Below are 21,458 nucleotides of genomic sequence, written 5' to 3'. Positions count from 1 at the left end.
AGTAAAAATTCATTCAAAAGAGACCTTTTGATGTGTATCCCTCCCATGTGCTTTCAGCACACAGGTTTAAACAGTTAGCTCCATGCTGTACATACTGTTTCACAGTCTACCTTAAAGAGCTCTGAGTGACTGAAAGCACTCGGTTGTGTCTGACTGTTCGCAACCCCATGGATTATACAGTCCTTGGAATTCTCCAGGCCAGAGTACTAGCACGGTAGCTTATCCCTTCTCTAGCAGATCTTGCTCACCCAGGAATTGAACCGGGGTCTCCTGAACTGCAGGCAGATTCTTCACCAGCTGAGCTATCAAGGAAGCCCCAAAATTGAAAGCCAGATAACATCTAATGAAAGGGACTAGTTAAATACTGTTACATATGATGTACTATATATTGAAAATATTTTAGAATAATATTTAATAGCATAGAAACTAATAATCTGTATACTCTGCTATAATCTGTAGTATTAATATTTTCTATTCTATTAAATATTATTCTAAAGTATTTTCAATAGCTGCAGTATAATACATCATATGTAGCAATATTTAATTAGTGCCTTTCATTAGATGTTAGCTGGCTTTTATAAATTATACAGAAGAGGACTTGGCATAGATCTTTGAGTACTTCTCTGTCTGTTTCTTCAAGATAAATTTCAGGTAGTTTCATGGGTTTAATTTTTTGTTTTTTCTTTCACTGAAATAATTACACTTTGCTGGAAGATAAAAACTAATATTTTTTATGCATGCTCGTAAACCAAATACTGTGCAAGATGCCTTGTAGTTTCACATTCAGGTAATTTTTAGCTATTTTTCATCCCCAGTTTTTTAGAGGAAGATGTCCATATGCATATGTATTAGACATTTTGTAGTAAGTTAATAGTTCAGAGAAAATGTTTACCTGTTTTGTTTAGCAAATGAAAAAGTCCTTCGGTAATCAACAGGAGACAATCAAAACTTAGTTTGTATATCTGTTTTGGCTTTGGAGTATACAGTATAATAAGAATGTTTAATCTTTCTGTGCTTTGTTCAGTGTAAAGGGTTTTGGGTCTTCAAATTATATGGTTAATTAGCATTTATAGCTTTGGGAGGAAAAAAAGTGGGTGATTCCCTAATGAATTTTGGGTTTAGCTTGTATGACTACTGTTATAGATGATTTATAAATCACACTTAAACTTTAGATTATGGCAGCTAATTGTCTACTAGGTGAAAATGATTTCCCTTCGCTTAAAATTTCAGACATAACTTTCAGATTTTACACTTATAAAATCTCAGAGCAGAAAGTTCAGTGATAGAAGGATGAGGAAAGTTTGTAGAGGAAGAGTGAGGGCAGCGAGGTGGTAAGACTGCTTTTACAGAGCTCACTCAGAAGCCTGCCTGCTAGTTCATACAGCTAGCCTATTTTGCAAAGCGAGGCTGCTGTTTGTAGGGCCTCGTCTGTGTTATCTAACGCAGGGGATGTTTTTGTCTCAGTCACATAGATCAGACAACAACCTGGCAGGACCCCAGGAAGGCCATGCTCTCCCAGATGAACGTCACCGCCCCGACCAGCCCACCGGTGCAGCAGAACATGATGAATTCGGCCTCGGGTGAGTGCAGTGCTGTCGTGAGGGCACACCAGGTAGTGCTTTGGTGAAACTTTCCGTGGAAGATAGTAATTATTCTTTTAAGGAAACTGGAGCATGGGTGATGGTGACTTTCTATCCTCTTTCATAAGAGAAACTTAATGTCAAATAGCCTGCTATACCAAACCCTTGTTTAATCATGAATACATAAGGGACTTGGTGATTGAAAGCCAGCAGTTTTCCAAGTTTCATTTCTGAAGTGAGTGTCTCAAATTCCTAGTCTGGTTCATTTTGACATGCTCATGCTTTATTCTACTGGCTTTCTTGTGTCCGAGACCTTAGAGTTGAAGCTTCCCTCTTCCTTTTGTGGTTTGAATGGGAAGCCACCTCTTAGCGTGAATGTTTGTTCTACCTTGAGGATAACGGGAAGGGAGCAACTTATAAAACCCCAAAGCACCTTTCTTAGGGCTGGTACATGTTATTTAACACATTTCCACCTTTTTCGCAGAAGATAACCCTGAGTGTACATTTTTCTTCTGTCTCCTGTTTGGCAGTCTACTTAAATTTCCTGTTTTTCTCATCTGTGTAACTGGGAGTAACAGTGCCCCTTACTATAGAGAGGAAAACAGTAAAGGAAATAATACACATATAAAGCTTTTCTGTTACACTTCTAGTACGGAGTAGGTACTAAGTAAAGGGTTACTTCCTTCTTCCCTATGGCAGTTAGATTTTGGATGGCTTCTTTCTTCTTTGTTACATGGGCCAAGGCCATAGCTACCCATTAGGCATCTTTGTGCATGGTAGGAAAAGGGCTTCCCAGGTTGCATTAGTGGGTAAAGAACCTCCTGCCAATGCAGGAGACTGAGAGACACAGGTTCAGTCCTTGGGCCGGGAAGATCCCCTGGAGGAGGGCACAGCAACCCGCTCTAGTATTCTTGCCTGGAGAATCCCCATGGACAGAGGAGCCTGGTAGGCTACAGTCCATGGGGTCACAAAGAGTCAGACACAACTGAAGCAACTTAGCACGCATCCCCGCCCCCTCCTCTGGGAAGATGCCTCCCAAGCCTGGCTTCGGGGCTTGGAGCTTGTAGGCTGGGTCTCTGACCACGCCCCTGCCCCCACGCTTTAGCCCCCTCGCTGAAGTGCTGGGTCGGGGCACAGACGGCAGCAGCAGTGCCCGTGATGGCCTTCCCCTTCACAGCCCTACCCAGCAGACCAGTCAGCGCGATGCTGTTGGAAGCTGCACTGTAGATTGTCTTAAACAGCAGCCTTTGGAAAGGGACTGGTAGAAGTGGAGAGGGTGGTATAATTCCTTGTCAGAAGGAGTCCTTGGCTAGGAAAGCTCATGAAACTTAAAAAGTGTCCTTCTACCCCTAGAGATGATGACAGTGTGTTAGAATGTTTTGCTGTTCCATAACTCTATTCTTGCCTTCAATGGGTTGAACACTTGAAAGAATTCAAGAAAATGAAAATCAAGGCAAGATTTGTGACTGAGCTTTTCTTGTCATAAAGTTTCCTTTTTATCTGTGCTTATTTTAATGTCAATACCTTTACTTATCCTCAGAATATGTTTTATATGTGACATTGAAGTGAAACTTTTTTCAAAGGCCAAATATTATGCAAGTATTTATTGACTAATATTTTTACTTGACAGCTATTTTTTAAATTATCAAATATCCAAATAAATGTTGTGAGAGCTGCTTTGTATTTATAGTTCAAAGAAGATGATGCTAGTTTTTCATTTTGTCATAATCCAACTAAAACTATACCTGGGAAATTAGTAAAAAATAACTCATTAATTTAACTTTTATCTTGGAAGATCAAGCATTTTGCTTCTATAAGATTGATTATGATACTTTAAGAACATTGATTTGTTTATGTTTTTCCTATTAAATTTTCTAACAGCAATGGTCTAAGGAAATGAAAAGAATTGGAGTCAAGTTTATGTTTAAAACCAAAAGTATGTATCAAATTGGTATTACTGGATTTTAGATTATTTGTGTATATTATTATTTCAGCTCTGTGTTTTGTAAAATATGAAATGTGTTTTTCTGTTGCACAAAAATTACTAGACATGCTTGCTGCTGTGTTAATTAAAGAGGGGACTTTGGCAGGAACGGTTTGAGTAAAGTGGCAGGAGGCACAATTGTAGTGAGTTGGTGTGTTTTTGTGGGGAGGGGCTGGGAGTTGTATAAAGAGAGGCTTAGATATGGAGAGTTGAAGGCAGGACCTGAAATGGGAAAAGCCACCCCTCAGAGACCTGGGCATGTTGAACTGGTGGTGGGTGTGTGCTGTTCTCTGCTTAGTCGCTCAGTCATGTCCAACTCTTTGCAAGTAATCCCCAGGCTCCTCTGTCCATGGGATTCTCCAGGCAAAAATACTGCGGTGGCTTCCCTTGCCCTCTTCCAGGGGATCTTCCCAACCCAGGGATCAAACCCAAGTCTCCTGCATGCAGACGGATTCTTTACCATCTGAGCCACCAAGGTGTTAAATAATAACAGGAAGCCCTATTTACATGCCAGGCTTCCTGCTAAGGTCATTTTGTACAATCTGATTTAATTCCCATAATGGTCATTAAACTAGGTGCTGTTATTAGTCTCACTTCACATTTAAGAAACCTTGCGTGTCTGTTTAAAAATAGAAGACTTCGTGTTGTTGCGATGCTTTGGAGTGAGTGCCATGGGAACTGTAATCTTGATAACCTCATGTTCATGTACAGTTACAGCCCTAATGTCATGTTAATAAGGGTTCAACTCAGGGGCTTCCCCTTCTCCATCTGAACCGAATTCATGGTGTTTGGCGACTGTGCATTCTCCACTGAGGTACAGAGCATGATTTCTCGAATAGCTTTAAGAGAAAATGATCTTATCTCTCAGTCAAGGATTTCTCCTAGAGTAAGGCAGCAAAAGTGATGCTCCTCTGTACTTGGAAAATAGTCTTTTGAGTTTTCAAAGCCTGGAGCCTGTGAGCAAGAATTGTGAGGATATTTAAATAAATTTTCAGAGTACTGACAAAGTCGCTATCCTATTTCCAGTTAAGCAGGGTATCTGCAGACAGTTTTCACCTTGAAGACAATTCCTTCTGAACCTGCTAATCTGAAGCCTTTGTATAAAAGAGAAGGATACACAGCTCTTTTGAAACCCTTTACTGAGTTAATCAAGCTAAATGCAGCTTGATTTACATTTTCGTCATTAATTATTTTAACTGGAACTTCCTATTGTTAATCTTTTTATAAAAGAACTCGCCTCACTCAAATATTTGAGTCCATCTTTGTTCTAATTATTTCTAATCAGATCACTTTCCTATATTTTCTCTAGGCTCTCTAGGTTTCTGCATAGGTTTTAATGGAACTATATTTTTAGATTCTCTCCAGTTCTAAGATTTTATGATATCCACTTTCTTTCACTGGAATTTGGTTTAGCAAAAATGATTAGTTTACTTTTCCGTTTTATGTCTTTTTCACAATATGAGGTTGAAATGATGAGTTTTATTGCTAGAATGGAGGAATGTGATTATAATTGGCTAAATTTCTGTTAGTATTAGTCGCTCAGTCATGTCTGACTCTTTGCGACCGTAGCCCACCAGGCTCCTCTGTCCATGAGATTTTTCCAGGCAAGGACACTGAAGTGGGTTGCCATTTCCCTTCTCCAGGGATCTTCCCAACCCCAGGATCAAACCCAGGTCACCTGCATTACAGGCAGATTCTTCACCTCTCAGCCACTGAGAAATCACTTAAAGATGCACCTGGAAGGGGTTCTAGAGGCAAGACTTACTTGATCCTATGAAGAAATGTATATTCTTTTAACTGGCCATTTAATTAGCAAGACAGTGTCAGACTTTCTTTTTTGGGGCTCCAAAATCACTGCAGATGGTGATTGCAGCCAGGAAATTAAAAGATGCTTCCTCCTCGGAAGGAAAATTATGACCAACCTAGATAGCATATTGAAAAGCAGGGACATTACTTTGCCAACAAAGGTCCGTCTAGTCAAGGCTATGGTTTTTCCAGTGGTCATGTATGGATGTGAGAGTTGGACTGTGAAGAAAGCTGAGCATTGAAGAATTGATGCTTTTGAACTGTGATGTTGGAAAAGACTTGAGAGTCCCTTGGACTGCAAGGAGATCCAACCAGACCATTCTAAAGGGGATCGGTCCTGGGTGTCCTTCGGAAGGACTGATGCTAAAGCTGAAGCTCCAATACTTTAGCCACCTCATGCAGAGCTGACTCATTGGAAAAGACTCTGATACTGGGAGGGATTGTGGGCAGAAGGAGAAGGGGACAACAGAGGATGAGATGGCTGGATGGCATCACGGACTCGATGGACGTGAGTTTGAGTGAACTCCGGGGGTTGGTGATGGACAAGGAGGCCTGGCATGCTGCAGTTCATGGGGTTGCAGAGAGTTGGACACGACTGAGCAACTGAACTGAACTAACTGAATTAGCAAGACAGTGAACTTAGTAAAAAGGAATTTGAAATGTGAGGAAAAGAAAATTACAAAATAAGAGGAAATTTGAATAATTAGTAAAATAATTCTACTTTTCTTTACATTAAATATATAATATATAAATATATAAAAGTATCTACAAACCATATTCTATTATATTGATGACTGCCCCTTACAAGTTACATTAAATGTATTATGTTTATGGCACATTGTTGTTGTTCAGTCACTCAGTCATCTCTGACTCTTTGCAACTCCATGGACTGCAGCCCGCCAGGCCTCTGTCCTTCACCAATTCCCAGAGTTAGCTCAAACATGTCCCTTGAGTCCATGATGCCATTCAACCATCTCATCCTGTCGTTCCCCTTCTCCTCCTGCCCTCAATCTTGGCCAGCATCAGGGTCTTTTCCAAGTCAGCTCTTCGCCTCAGGTGGCCAAAGTATTGGAGTTTGAGCTTCAGCATCAGTCCTTCCAATGAATATTCAGGACTGATTTCCTTTAGGATTGACTGGTTTGATCTTGCAGTCCAAGGGACCCTCAAGAGTCTTCTGCCACACCACAGTTCAAAAACATCAATTCTTTGGCGCTCAGGCTTCTTTATGATCCAACTCTCCTTTTATGCTCCTTAGAAGAAAAGCTATGACAAATATAGACAGTGTATTAAAAAGAGGTGACAAAGGTCTGTATAGTCAAAGCTGTGGTTTTTCCAGTAGTCATGTATGTATGTGAGACAGTGTGTGAGAGCTCCATTTATATGAAGCATTTTATTAGTAGTTTGTTACCAGTGATTCACAAGATTGCTGAATCTTAAAGCTGCAGTATAAAGAAAATATATCCTGTGAAAATCCAGAAATAACTTGGTGCCAAAGGACAGGTGACTGTTTGGGATTGTTAAAAATGGCATAAGCCTTGATTTAAATGATGCAAAGTCAATGAACCTTCTGTTGTCTGCTTTTTAAAAATCTACCTTTGATAACAGTTTGATAAAATCAAATGTCTTGTTACAGGTACATTTTAAGGAATTCATTATTTTCATGGTTTAAGTCTGGCATATATTCGACTAATGCCTGAATCTGCCTATACAGCACTTTCTGATTTCCCTGTTATGAAAACCTGCATGGAATTCCTAGGAGATCTGTCAAGATGGGTGGAGAAAATGCTGTCTTGATCGTGGAAGATGATGCATGTTGAAGGAATTTGCTCAGCACCTCCATTGCTCTGGGGGAAACATTGAGAAGCAGTCATATTGGGTCATTCGGAGGTTCCTTGATATTTGCCTGTTGTATTACTTCTGCTTTGTGTAATCTCTCTCAGAGGACCAAATTCCAGATGGGAAAGAGAGATTGTTACCAGGGAAAATAGGACAGAGCAGATGCGAAATGTAACAATAACAGGTAAAAGGTTGATAGTGAGGTTTTTAACTTTAAAAAGCACAGAAGAGGTAAGGATATATGAAAAGTACAGAGCTGAGTTTAGGAGTTGCTGATTCCTGCTTTATGTGTTGTAGTTCACAAGCGTTTAAGTTCTGCTTTTCACCTTTGGAGTGAACTCAGGAGGAGTTTAGAATAAGGGTTAAAGATCAAGGGCTCGGGGTCAGGGGGACACAGGTTTGAATCCCAGCTCTGCCTCTTAATTGACTATAAGATCTTGGATAAAGGAGTATATTTACTTGTGCCTCATTTCTTCACTTGGAAAATGGAGTAACAATAAAAATAGTAACACTGAATGTCCAGGTCTGTGGTGAAGATTAAATGATACAATCTTTATACAAAGCGGGTACATCAGTTGCTCAGTCGAGTCCGACTCTACGAACCCATGAATCGCAGCACACCAGGCCTCCCTGTCCATCTCCATCTCCCGGAGTTCACTCAGACTCACGTCCATCGAGTCCGTGATGCCATCCAGCCATCTCATCCTCAGTCGTCCCCTTCTCCTCCTGCCCCCAATCCCTCCCAGCATCAGAGTCTTTTGCAGTGAGTCAACTCTTCACATGAGGTGGCCAAAGTACTGGAGTTTCAGCTTTAGCATCATTCCTTCCAAAGAAATCCCAGGGTTGATCTCCTTCAGAATGGACTGGTTGGATCTCCTTGCAGTCCAAGGGACTCTCAAGAGTCTTCTCCAACACCACAGTTCAAACGCATCAATTCTTCGGTGCTCAGCTTTCTTCACTGTCCAACTCTCACATCCATACATGACCACGGGAAAAACCATAGCCTTGACTAGACAGACCTTTGTTGGCCAAGTAATGTCTCTGCTTTTGAATATGCTATCTAGGTTGCTCATAACTTTTCTTCCAAGGAGTAAGCATCTTTTAATTACATGGCTGCAGTCACCATCTGCAGTGATTCTGGAGCCCAAAAAAATAAAGTCTGACACTGTTTCCCCATCTATTTCCCATGAAGTGATGGGCCCAGATGCCATGATCTTCGTTTTCTGAATGTTGAGCTTTAAGCCAACTTTTTCGCTCTCCTCTTTCACTTTCATCAAGAGGCTTTTTAGTTCTTCTACACTTTTATTCCATAAGGGTGGTGTCATCTGCATATCTGAGGTTACTGATATTTCTCCCGGCAGTCTTGATTCCAGCTTGTGTTTCTTCCAGTCCAGCGTTTCTCATGATGTACTCTGCATATTAGTTAAATAAGCAGGGTGACAATATACAGCCTTGACGTACTCCTTTTCATATTTGGAACCAGTCTGTTGTTCCATGTCCAGTTCTAACTGTTGCTTCCAGACCTGCATACAGATTTCTCAAGAGGCAGGTCAGGTGGTCTGGTATTCCCATCTCTTTCAGAATTTTCCACAGTTTATTGTGATCCACACAGTCAAGGGCTTGGCATAGTCAATAAAGCAGAAATAGATGTTTTTTGGGGGAACTCTCTTGCTTTTTCCAGGATCCAGCGGATGTTGGCAATTTGATCTCTGGTTCCTCTGCCTTTTCTAAAACCAGCTTGAAGATCAGGGAGTTCACAGTTCACGTATTGCTGAAGCCTGACTTTGAGAATTTTGAGCAGTACTTTACTAGCGTGCGAGATGAGTGCAATTGTGTGGTAGTTTGAACATTCTTTTGCATTGCCTTTCTTTGGGATTGGAATGAAAACTGACCTTTTCCAGTCCTGTGGCCACTGCTGAGTTTTCCAAATTTGCTGGCATATTGAGTGCAGCACTTTCACAGAATCATCTTTCAGGATTTGAAACAGCTCAACTGGAATTCCATCACCTCCACTAGCTTTGTTCGTAGTGATGCTTTCTAAGGCCCACTTGACTTCACATTCCATCGTGTCTGGCTCTAGATTAGTGATCATATCATCATGGTTATCTGGGTCGTGAAGATCTTTTTTGTACAGTTCTTCCGTGTATTCTTGCTACTTCTTCTTAATATCTTCTGCTTCTGTTAGGTCCATACCATTTCTGTCCTTTATCGGGCCCATCTTTGCATGAAATGTTCCCTTGGTATCTCTGATTTTCTTGAAGAGCTCTCTGGTCTTTCCCATTCTGTTGTTTTCCTCGATTTCTTTGCACTGATTGCTGAAGAAGGCTTTCTTATCTCTTCTTGCTACTCTTTGGAACTCTGCATCCAGATGCTTATATCTTTCCTTTTCTCCTTTGCTTTTCGCTTCTCTTCTTTAAACAGCTATTTATAAGGCTTCCCCAGACAGCCATTTCGCTTTTTTTTCATTTCTTTTCCATGGGGATGGTCTTGATCCCTGTCTCCTATACAGTGTCACGAACCTCATTCCATACTTCATGAGGCACTCTATAAGATCTAGGCCCTTCAATCTATTTCTCACTTCCACTGTATAATCGTAAGGGATTTGATTGAGATCATACCTGAATGGTCTAGCGGTTTTCCCTATTTTCTTCAGTTTGAGTCTGAATTTGGTAATAAGGTTTTCATGATCTGAGCCACAGTCAGCTCCTGGTCTTGTTTTTGTTGACTGTGTAGAGCTTCTCCATCTTTGGCTGCAAAGAATATAGTCAGTCTGATTTCGGTGTTGACCATCTGGTGATGTCCATGTGTAGAGTCTTCTCTTGTGTTGTTGGAAGAGGGTGTTTGCTATGACCAGTGCATTTTCTTTGTAAATTTCTGTTAGTCCTTGCCCTGCATCATTCCTCATTCCAAGGCCAAATTTGCCTGTTACTCCAGATGTTTCTTGACTTCCTACTTTTGCATTCCAGTCCCCTATAATGAAAAGGACATCTTTTTTGGGTGTTAGTTCTAAAAGGTCTTGTAGGTCTTCATAAAACCGTTCAACTTCAGTTTCTTCAGCGTTACTGGTTGGGGCATAGACTTGGATTACTGTGATATTGAATGGTTTGCCTTGTAGACGAACAGAGATCATTCTGTCGTTCAAGTACTGCATTTTCGGACTCCTGTTGACCATGATGGCTACTCCATTTCTTCTGAGGGATTCCTGCCTGCAGTAGTAGATATAATGATCATCTGAGTGAAATTCACCCATTCCAATCCATTTTAATTCACTGATTCCTAGAATGTCGACGTTCACTCTTGCCATCTCTTGTTTGACCACTTCCAATTTGCCTTGATTCGTGGATCTGACATTCCAGGTTCCTATGCAATATTGCTCTTTACAGCATCGGATCTTGCTTCTATCACCAGTCACATCCACAACTGGGTATCGTTTTTGCTTTGGCTCCATCTCTTCATTCTTTCTGGAGTTATTTCTCCACTGATCTCCTGTAGCATATTGGGCACCTACTGACCTGGGGAGTTCCTCTTTCAGTATCCTGTCATTTTTGCCTTTTCATCCTGTTCATGGGGTTCTCAAGGCAAGAATACTGAAGTGGTTTGCCATTCCCTTCTCCAGTGGACCACAATCTGTCAGACCTCTCCACCATGACCCACCCATCTTGGGTTGCCCCGCAAACATGGCTTGGTTTCATTGAATTAGACAAGGCTGTGGCCCTAGTGTGATTAGATTGACTAGTTTTCTGTGAGTATGGTTTCAGTGTGTCTGCCCTCTGATGCCCTCTTGCAACACCTACCATCTTACTTGGGTTTCTCTTACCTTGGGTGTGGGGTATCTCTTCACGGCTGCTCCAGCAAAGCACAGCCACTGCTCCTTACCTTGAACTGAATTATTATTAACAAAATACAGTGCTTGGTATAATATACTGAATAATAAAGTAAATGATTTCATCTGATATTTTACAATTTAATCAGTTTACATTACCTGGTAATTACTGTTCAGTTCAGTTCAGTCACTCAGTCATGTCTGACTCTTTGCGACTCCATGGACTGCAGCACACCAGGCCTCCCTGTCCATTACCAACTCCTGGGGCTTACTCAAACTCATGTCCGTCGTCAGTGATGCCATCCAACCGTCTGATCCTCTGTCATCCCCTCCCCCTGTCGCCTTCAATCTTTCCCAGCATCAGGGTCTTTTCCAGTGAGTTGACTCTTCTCATCAGGTGGCCAAAGTATTGGAGTTACAGCCTCAGCATCAGACTTTCCAATGAACACCCAGGACTGATCTCCTTTAGGATGGACTGGTTGCATCTCCTTGCAGTCCAATTACTGTTACTTAATTCTAAATAAGTTTGTTATAATCTTTTACCACACTATCTTTAGGGCTAGGTTTACAAGCTTTTTAACACCAGATGTACATCATTGGTTCTTATTCAGCTCGTGTTATCTGCTGACTTTTAGAGTCACATTGATTTTCCATTTGGTATAGAAGTTGTGAGAGTGTAAAATGTAAATATCATTTTCTTCTCATGGGTCAAACTTTTTCCTGATTCTTTCCTGAAGTTGTAATATATGGAGCAAGACTATACTAAAGTATACCAAATGGGAATAAAACTACAATAAAGCCCAACGTCATAGCAGTGAAGTACAAGACAGAGGCAGTATATCCCAAATAATCTTTTTTAAACCAAAATTAGTGCTTTTTTCTAATCTGTAATTTTGGTTAATTAAGAAAGATGACCACAGGAAAAGAGAAAAGAGTAAAAAGTGAAAAACATAATAATTCCAAATGAATATAATCCTTTAGAGACTCTGTTTTATTCAGTGTCTTGATTTATTTGTTAATTAAGTTCCTGAAAAAATGGTTAATACTGTGGAAATGAGAACCACTCTTTTAATTTAAAAATATGGACCAGTCTATTTCATGTTAATTAAAGTTATGAATAAACAATATATAGGGATTATGATGGTAAAAATATTTATTTGTGAAATAGAAAAAATAATCCAATTAGAATGTCCAAATGAGTTGCAGATGACAATAGCTTGCAATTATATCTTCAGTATTTAGGAGTTCTTCCGAGGTGGTGTTAGTCGCTCAGTTGTGTCTGACTCTGCCACCTCGTGCACTATAGCCCGCCAGGCTCCTCTCTCCGTCCATGGGATTCTCCAGGCAAGAATACTGGACTGGGTTGACATTTTTTAATCTTGATGGCTTCATGACATTGCTGCTGATGAAACATGCCACTCATGTCAGGGCAGCTAATGGCCTGTATGTTACTCTGGTGGTGAGAGCTTCTCCCTCCTTCTACACTGGGAGTCACTCTTGATATTGACTAATTCCATTCATGATTTTTAACTGGAAAGTATTTTCTAAATAATATTAAAGCTCAGAATACCTGAGCAAGGCAGCAACATTTGGCAAATGAAGCAAGGTGTTAGCTTTCTTCTGAATTTACTTAGTTACATTTCTGAAATGACTCTCAGACACCCTCCCTGCCAAATGTATCAGTGGAACTATAAATTCAGTTATTCTGGAATCAAGGCATGTGTTTATATATTACTAAACATATTGGCATGTACACTATATGTTGTTTGGCTCTGCATCCCCACGGACTGTAGCCTGCTATGCTGCTCTGTCCATTGAATTCTCCAGGCACGAATACTGGAGCGGGGTGCCATTTCCTACTCCAGGGGATCTTCTTGACCCAGGGATTGAACTGTATTCATAATTTTAGCTGTATGCCCTATTTCATACAAGGTCATTCTTTTCTGTCTTCTTCACTTTAGAGGTTATCTTCGAAAGCAAGGGGAGACATACAGAAACTCAGGATTGCTGAGGTCCCTTGATGTGATCTTAGGGCATGAATAATAAATATTTTTTAAAATGTATTAAAAGCCTCTTAAGTAACCATTTGGGAAAGTAAAGTTCACTTGAATTCTGAAAGTTACTAAGAATTTGTTGTAAATACTGAGCCTAATGAAAAAAAGGATATAAGCTTATTTTGGTTACTTTCACAGATTAACTTAGAAGAGTAAGAGGATATTGTTAAAGAATATACAGGAAAAAATTGATGCATACCTTTGCTACCAGGTCTTAGTAAAATGAGTTATTAGATAGTGGTGTTTAAAAATACAAGTGTCCATGTTCAACTTTTCTACAGTGATTATTTGTAGAATTTTGGAGACTTTGCTCAGCTTTGGAATAGAAAGGATAAAAAGATTAAATTATTTCCATTTAAGAACTAAATAAATGCCTGTTTTCGTGTCTTCTTTTGATAAGCTTTGGAGTATTACTTCTGCCTTTCCTACTGATTTCTAACTCCTGGCTATTCCCTGCTGTAATAATTTTATGACTCACAAGAGGAATATTTGTGTGAAAGATTAAGATGCTAATTCTTTTAAAATGGTATCCATAGACTACCATATATAGCCAGTATCAGTGAAATGAAAAAAAAATCCTGCAACAGTAGAGTTTTTCAAAATAATATTTTATTTGGAGTTAAAAATGTAAAGAAATGGTAAAACTTGGGGTTAAAATTTTACCAACGGTCATTATTGGAACATTTCTGAAGTCTAAGCTTGTAGAAAGCTAATCTTTTATAAATTTACATACTAAAGCTATAGGCTATTAAGTTAAAATCTTAAGACTCAAGTTACGTTTAAGACAGTCTGAAGAGTTTCGTGTCGGAAAGTTCTCTGAGCTTGCACTTGGCCTTTTCCTCTGGGAAGTTCATCTGGCTGTAACAGACTAACTGATTTAAAAGTCTTCTTATTCAACCTTGAAACAATAGAATCGTTCCCTTTCTAAATTACTCATTCAACAAATATATATACTAGACATTGTAAAGGCCACTTGGATTGTGGAGTAAGGTAAAATAATTTTTTCCCATGCAACAGTAAATGCTATGGGAGACATACACCGAGCCGAGAAAGCGGGGGAGGACAGGTCGATAGAGCTGCAGAGGGCCGAGCAGACATCTTTAAGGTTTGTTCATTCTCGCAGCAAATGCTGAATATTGAACATGTGCAGAGCACGACTCTAAATGTTCTATAAGCATATAGAACAGAGACAAATACACAGTGTCATCAGTTAGAAATGGAAAGGGAAAAATAGTTAGGAATCAGAGAGGGATTGACTGGGGATGGAGGGAAGTGATCATTTTTAGATGGCTTCTCCAGGATAGTCCTCTGTAATCAGTGATTTTTGAGCAAAGATCCGAATGAACTGAAGAGCCATGCAGATAGCTGGGGAAAGGAATGTTCCGTGCCTATCGCAACAGCCCCGTCAGAGGGGCTGAGGCAGATTTGAAGAACAGCAGGAAGGCCATTACAGCGGGAACAGAGCCGGTGAAAAGGAGCAGGGAAGCCATATTATGTAGGGGTTTGTAGGTTTTGAACAGAGCAGGGACATGATTTGAGTAAGTTTTTTTAAAGTAGGAAGATTAGTTACTGGGCAATTGTAATAATTCAGGGGAAACAATGTACCAGGGTGTTTGAAGGGAAGTGGTAAGAAGTGACGGGACTCAAAACCTAAATTTTAGTAGTTCAGTGGGGCTTAAGTTTCCGGAAGAAAGGGGAAAGTAAAGGAAACGTTTTGTGAGAGATCACTGAGCCTCAAACCCCCAGCCCCATATGACTTGTGATAGAATGGTGAGGAAGCGAGGCTAAAGACAGTTAAGAAGGCTGGGTCCCGAAAGGTTTGGGAGACCGTTAAAAATGACTCCTTTCTAGGGTTCTTCTCCTATAGAAGGGAAAATCTATGGGTTTCCTGTTTTTAATTATCCAGTCATTTCATCTTTGAGACCAGGTTTATTTTATCATAAGCTTATCTTATATACAATTTTTGTTGAAGTATGTATATTGTTAAAACAAAATGGCAGAACTCCCAAGAAAGAGTTGGAATGACTTTTCCTAAAAGTATCTTTTATAAGCCTGGCCCTCTGTCAAGCACTTTCTCCTTTAAATCCTTTTAACAATTAGTTGAGAAAGTACTTATCTCCATTTTTATGAAGAAAGTGAGCATCAAGCAGATCAGGAATTTGCTCAAGGTTAGAAGGCTAATAATTATAAATATTAATATAATTGCTAATATAAATAATTATAAATATTGGATTCAGAATTTGAACCCAGATCTGTCGTGAGTTTAAACCTTTCATAGTTTTCTTTAAAGTGTGCTGTCTCTAAGCTTAATTTCACTTATAATACATTAAAAAAACCAAGCAAGCCATATTAGTTTTCTGAATTATAAATCAGTTCAATTCAGTCCCTCAGTTGTGTCCAATTCTTTGCGACCCCCTTTGGACTGCAGCATGCCAGGATTCCCTGTCCATCACCAGCTCCCGGAGCTTGCTCAAACTCATGTCCATCGAGTTGGAGATGACAGCCAGCCATCTTGTTCTCTGTCGTCTCCTTCTCCTCCCACCTTAAACCTTTCCCAGCATCAGGGTCTTTTCCAGTGAGTCAGTTCTTCGCATCAGGTGGCCAAAGTGTTGGAGTTTCAGCTTCAGCATCAGTCCTTCCAATGAATATTCAAGACTGATTTCCTTTAGCATTGACTGGTTTGATGTCCTTGAAGTCCCAAGGGTCTCTCAAGAGCACAACACCACAGTTCACAGTATTGTAAATCAGTGGTTCTCAATTTGTAATGTGTAAAGGAATCTCCTGGGAATATATATATATATATATATATATATATATATATATTTTTTTTTTTTTTAATGCAGATTCTGATTCTATAGGTCATGGGTAGTACCTGAAATTCTGTATTTCTAATGAGTTTCCAGGAGGTGCCAGACAGCTGGTTCATGAACTACGCAGATAGACGACTCTAGAATGATGAACTTAAAACCATAGACACGTTATTAAAGATCCACTTTGTTATTCCTATTATTTTATTTGTATTTTCAGTGAGAAAAAAAAAAAACCTTTCCTAAGTACCTATTACATATGAATTACTCCACCATTTCACATGAGAGCTCATTTAGTATAAGAGCACTGCAAAATGTTGCCAACTTATTAAAAAAAAACAGTCTATGATCCATAAAAGCACAAACTGAGGATCAGAGAGACTGACTTGACCAAGATTAATCAATCATTCTTTTCACAAGTAAGTTCTTAATCATTTCCGCTCAATAAACCTCAGTTATATTTGGTGGTAGTGCTAAGCCCTAAGAGATAGAAAAACCAAAAAGTCAGAGTACTTCTTTTAAGACTTAGAGCTTCCTGGAAGACATGCCGGGATGTAGGCAAATGAGTGGAGTTCACTGAGGCATCTGCTAAAATGGGACATTTGAGCACAGTGGTTGGGGACACAGTTTACAGTAGTGAGCAAAATACAGGTAAGTAGCAGTGTCGAAATTCCAATCTAAGCCTTAAAATACATCAGTTCAGTTCAGTCGCTCAGTTGTGTCTGACTCTTTGGACCGTAGCACACCAGACCTCCCTGTCCATCACCAACTCCCAGAGTTTACTCAAACTCGTGTCCATTGAATCGGTGATGCCATCCAACCATCTCATCCTGTGTCGTCCCCTTCTCCTCCCACCTTCAGTCTTCCCCAGCATCAGGGTCTTTCCCAATGAGTCAGTTCTTCGCATCAAAGTATTGATGACCAATACTTTGGTGACCAAAGTATTGGAGCTTCAGCTTTAGCATGAGTCCTTCCAATGAATTTTCAGGACTGATTGCCTTTATGATGGACTGGTTGTATCTCCTTGCCGTCCAAGGGACTTGCAAGAGTCTTCTCCAACACCACAGTTCAAAAGCATCAATTCTTCAGTGCTCAGCTTTCTTTATGGTCCAACTCTCACATCCATACATGACTACTGGAAAAACCATAACTTTGACTAGACAGACCTTTGTTGGCAAAGTAATGTGTCTGCTTTTTAATATGCTGTCTAGGTTGGTTACAACTTTCCTTCCAAGGAGTAAGCGTCTTTTAATTTCATGGCTGCAGTCCCCATCCGCAGTGATTCTGGAGCCCAAAAAAATGAAGTCTGTCACTGTTTCCAGTGTTTCTCATCTATTTGCCATGAAGTGATGGGACCAGATGCCATGATCTTAGTTTTCTGAATGTTGAGCTTTAAGCCAGCTTTTTCACACTCCACTTTCACTTTAATCAAGAGGCTCTTTAGTTCTTCTTCATTTATGGGCTAGAGTTTAATCTTACCTTAGCGACCCCATGAACTGCAGCATGCTAGGCTTCCCTGTCCTTTGCTATCTCCCCGAGTTTTCTCAAACTCATGTCGATTGAGTAATGAGTTGGCTTTTAACATCAGGGAGCCAAAGTATTAGAGTTTCAGCTTCAGCATCAGTCCCTCCATTGAATATTCAGGGTTGATTTCTTTTAGGATTGACTGGTTTGATCTCTCTGCTGTCTAAGAGACTTTCAAGGGTCTTCTCTAGCACCACAGTTCAAAAGCATCAATTCTTTGGCTCTCAGCCTTCTTTATGATCCAACTCTCACATCTGTACCTGACTACTGGAAAAACCATAGCTTTGACTACATGTTATATGGACTTTTGTCAGCAGAGTGATGTCTCAGCTTTTTAATACTCTTTAGGTTTGTCATAGCTTTTCTTCCAAGGAGCAAATGTCTTTTAATTTCATGGCTGCAGTCACAATCCACAGTGATTTTGGAGCCCCCAAAATAAAATCCGTTTCTTTTTCCATTGTTTCCCCATCTATTTGCAATGAAGTGATGGGACTGCATGCCATAATCTTAGCTTTTTCATGTTGAACTTTAAGCCAGTTTTTTTGTTCAGTTTTCTCTTTCACCTTCATCAAGAGGCGTTTTAGTTCCTCTTCACTTTCTGCCATAAGGGGGGTGTCACCTGCATATCTGAGGCTATTGATATTTCACCTGCGATCTTGATTCTAGCTTGTACTTCATGCAGCCCAGCGTTTCTCAGAGCGATGATATACAGCCTCAATGTACTTCTGTCCCGATTTTGAATCAGTCCATTGTTCCATGTCCAGTTCTAATTGTTGCTTGTTGACATACAGGTTTCTCAGGAGGCAGGTACTGTGGTCTGGTATCCCCATCTCTTTTAAGAATTTTCCACAGTTTGTTGTGATCCACACAGTCAAAAGGTTTTAGCGTCGTTAATGAAGCAGAAATTGAACGCACAACTCAAAAAACATGGAGAACTCTTTTTTCGATTCTAGTGCAAAATGATAAACTCTGAGTTAAACTCACTGTTAAAGAACCAATACAAGATAAGCACCCAAAAAATGAAAAACAAGAGCAATTTCTATTCACAGGTGGGGAAGAATGTTAGTAGTGGGATGGAAATTAAGAAAAGCTTCACTCTTGCCTGGAAAATTCCATGGATGGAGGAGCCTGGTAGGCTACAGTCCATGGGGTTGCAAAGAGTCGGACACGACTTAGCGACTTCACTTCACTTCACTTCACAAAGATAGAACATGAAAATAGGGCAGGATTTCAATGGCTAAAAATCGTGAAGGCTCAGAGGCGACAGGCTGGGGTTTGTGCATTGGGGATATGTGCGGAGGTGAAAAGTGCAGGACCCTGCTGAGTACTGGAAAGACAGGCCATGCCAGGGGGACTCACTTTGAATGGATTACTAAGTTACTGATGCGCTAGAATCATCTCACTTAAGAAGCGCATGATGCATAGGAGAGGAATGAACCTTTGTGATTGTAGGCAAAGCCCTCTTGAGGAAGGTGCGTCCACACTGGGGAGGGAAGAGGAAGAGTTGGCTGAGCAACTGAGCAAGGCAGTTGGGAGAGGAGGCCCTGCAGGAGGTCCTCAGAGAAAGGAAAGGAGTTGGCAGGACTGAACCACGACAGAGTGAGGAGGGCGTGAGCTGTAGGGCGACACTTTAGACCCTCTTCAGTGTGCTGTGCAATGGTTGGCGACAGAGGACCTTGGATAGCCCAGTGAAGCCCAGACTCCCAGGGCCTTAGGGAGCTCTGAGTCATAGAGCTGCTTCCTCAGAGGAGGTGTGAGGCAGGATGCTCTTAATGTACATAAAATGTGTCCGTGATTAAGACCACTTGGGAGGTTACTGCTAAAATTTAGTCATGGAAATATGGAAGCCTACATTTAAGTTTTATCTGAGGAACAAGGGCAGTTGTATTGTATTATAAAGTAAAATCAACTCAAATATCAGGACATGTTTTGTGGAGTGTTGGTGTGCAGTTGGTGGAGGAGAAAGACTGGTGTTGTCCCTGTGAGAAGTAGTAAAGATATAAGAGCCATCTATGTGGAAATGACTGAACCAGTGAGATTTCATGAAAGTTCTAGGAGAAGAAATTTTTTAAAACACTCCTTTTGATTAATGTTTGTCGTAATTGCAGTGTAGTACTTAAGAGCATGAGTTCTGGAAAGCTAGAACTATCTGGGTTTGAATCCACCCTCTGCCAGTTACTAGTCTTAAGTAATCTGGGGCAACTTTTCTGTGGTTCAGTTTGCTCATCTGTAAAGTGAGGATAATAATAGGACCTGTACCATGGGACTATTAATTGAGTTAGTATGTGCTTGTAAAGAACTTAGAACAGTGTAGTAATGCAGTTTGTGATGCATCATAAATGTCAGAGACCAGAATTTCAAAACGGAAATTGGTCAAAATTAGATACCTTTGAAAGATGGATTGCATGTACTTTTTCCAGCTGCTCTTACTTCTTGATAGCCCTGTACTTTGAACCACTAAGTTTTGTTAAATAACCTGGGTTACTTCTTTATTCCTGAGTTGTGGGGCAGGTGAGAGGGAGAGATTTATCATCCAACTTGTGGCATAATCAAGACTTTCTGGTTTGATTAGACGTTGCAGATGATTTGAGTCATTCCTGATGCAAGAGGGTCCTTAGATAAGAACAGGAAGTTGACGTTGAGTCACCTTCAGTATTATGACATAGAATGTTTTGTTTGTTTTCAAAATATTACAGGAAGTTAGTGTTTGTTATAGTAGTTTTTTAGCTAGTAGTAGTAAATACTGCATAAAAATTTATTTTTCCCAAGGATAAGTAATTCTAATTTATTGATTAATTATAGGTTACTACTCTTTCTTGTTTTTCCTAATTCAAATTTCTCACCCTGTTTGCATCTTATTAAAGTGATAACCTCTTATTGTTTACTTTCATGATCCAGGGCCTACTTTCTATCTGCTCCTTATCCCCAAAAGACTTTGCTGCGATAGTTAAGCCTAATAGCCTAGCCTTGGAAAACTCCCACACCTTTCCCATGTCTAAGGGTCTCCCTCACGTATGCGCACATTATCTGGGATGAAAATGTTTGTTGCCCACTTGCACATGTTTATAGGTGATCCATGAATTTGGAGAAGTTGTTACTATCCTTTAGGATTGGTGATCCCCTGTATTCCCCACTCCACCATTTGCCTGTTAAAATGATTGGTGATCTGCTGATCGAGCCTGGGTCATGACAACACGGTGACCATCTTGGCTTGCTTTGTGTTTGAGTCTCTGCCCTAAGGTCACCATGTCAATGAGCCCCTTCTTAGTCCACATTTCTGAAAGACCGTCTCCAGGTTTGGTTTGGGGTTTTTTTTTTTTCACTGTGCTTGTCATTAGCCAGCCTTGTACTGTACATACCTGTCTGTCTTCCTGGCTAGACCATAATCCATGAAGCAGGAACTATTTTGCTTATTGCTCTATATCCAGGGCTTGGATCAGTACTTGAATATAGTAGGGGCTCAATGCATACTTATTGAATAAAAGAGTTTACTACATCCTTGTGCCTTTAATTCCAGTGGTACTTAATAATGGAGAAATTGAACTTAACATGGAAAGGATAAAAGGATATTTTTCTCTCGTAGTCATAAATGAATTTTAATTGAACTTTGTTTGGATTGCATTACTCTCAGCAAACATGGATTTGTGCCCTTTCTGAGTAGTAGGCACTCTGCTCGACAGTAAAATAGAAAACTGCATAATATACACTTCTCTGTTCAGGTGTTTCAGTCTCGCCTGGAAGAAAACACATATGGACAGTACCGTGTGATGAGTATTAATTATGGCATTAGGTATAAAGAAAATATTTTGTTAGCACAGAGAGAGGACTCCTCATTTGAATTGAGAAAGTGAAGAGTTCTCAACTAAAAATGGTTTGAAGCCCAGTTAAGAGTAATAATTCCCATGGATCACACCAGTTTACTTGCCTCCATGGTCCCTACTCTTCGTTAACATCTGGTCATTAGAGGCCAAAAAGAAATGTATCTGGTCTGCTTCTCCGTGATAGTTACTTGGGCCATTTCAGTTCTTTTTAAAAAGAAGCATT

At 40.2% G+C, this 21,458-nt stretch overlaps 1 protein-coding gene across 4 annotated transcripts in view; it reads left to right on the top strand.

The window, feature by feature from the left end:
• YAP1 (Yes1 associated transcriptional regulator) overlaps positions 1–21,458 on the top strand; it is a 138,932-nt gene that overhangs the window by 64,418 nt on the left and 53,056 nt on the right. For all 4 annotated transcript variants that reach the window (XM_052652416.1, XM_052652414.1, XM_052652415.1 and 1 more), the window contains exon 3: positions 1,465–1,580. In XM_052652416.1, the coding sequence (XP_052508376.1) occupies positions 1,465–1,580 (116 nt within the window). The remainder of the gene's footprint in view (positions 1–1,464; positions 1,581–21,458) is intronic.

Source organism: Budorcas taxicolor, chromosome 15, assembly GCF_023091745.1.
Source record: "Budorcas taxicolor isolate Tak-1 chromosome 15, Takin1.1, whole genome shotgun sequence".
Lineage (NCBI taxonomy): Eukaryota > Metazoa > Chordata > Mammalia > Artiodactyla > Bovidae > Budorcas > Budorcas taxicolor.
Note: the sequence above shows the minus strand (reverse complement) of the source record. Positions and strands in the feature narration are given on the sequence as shown.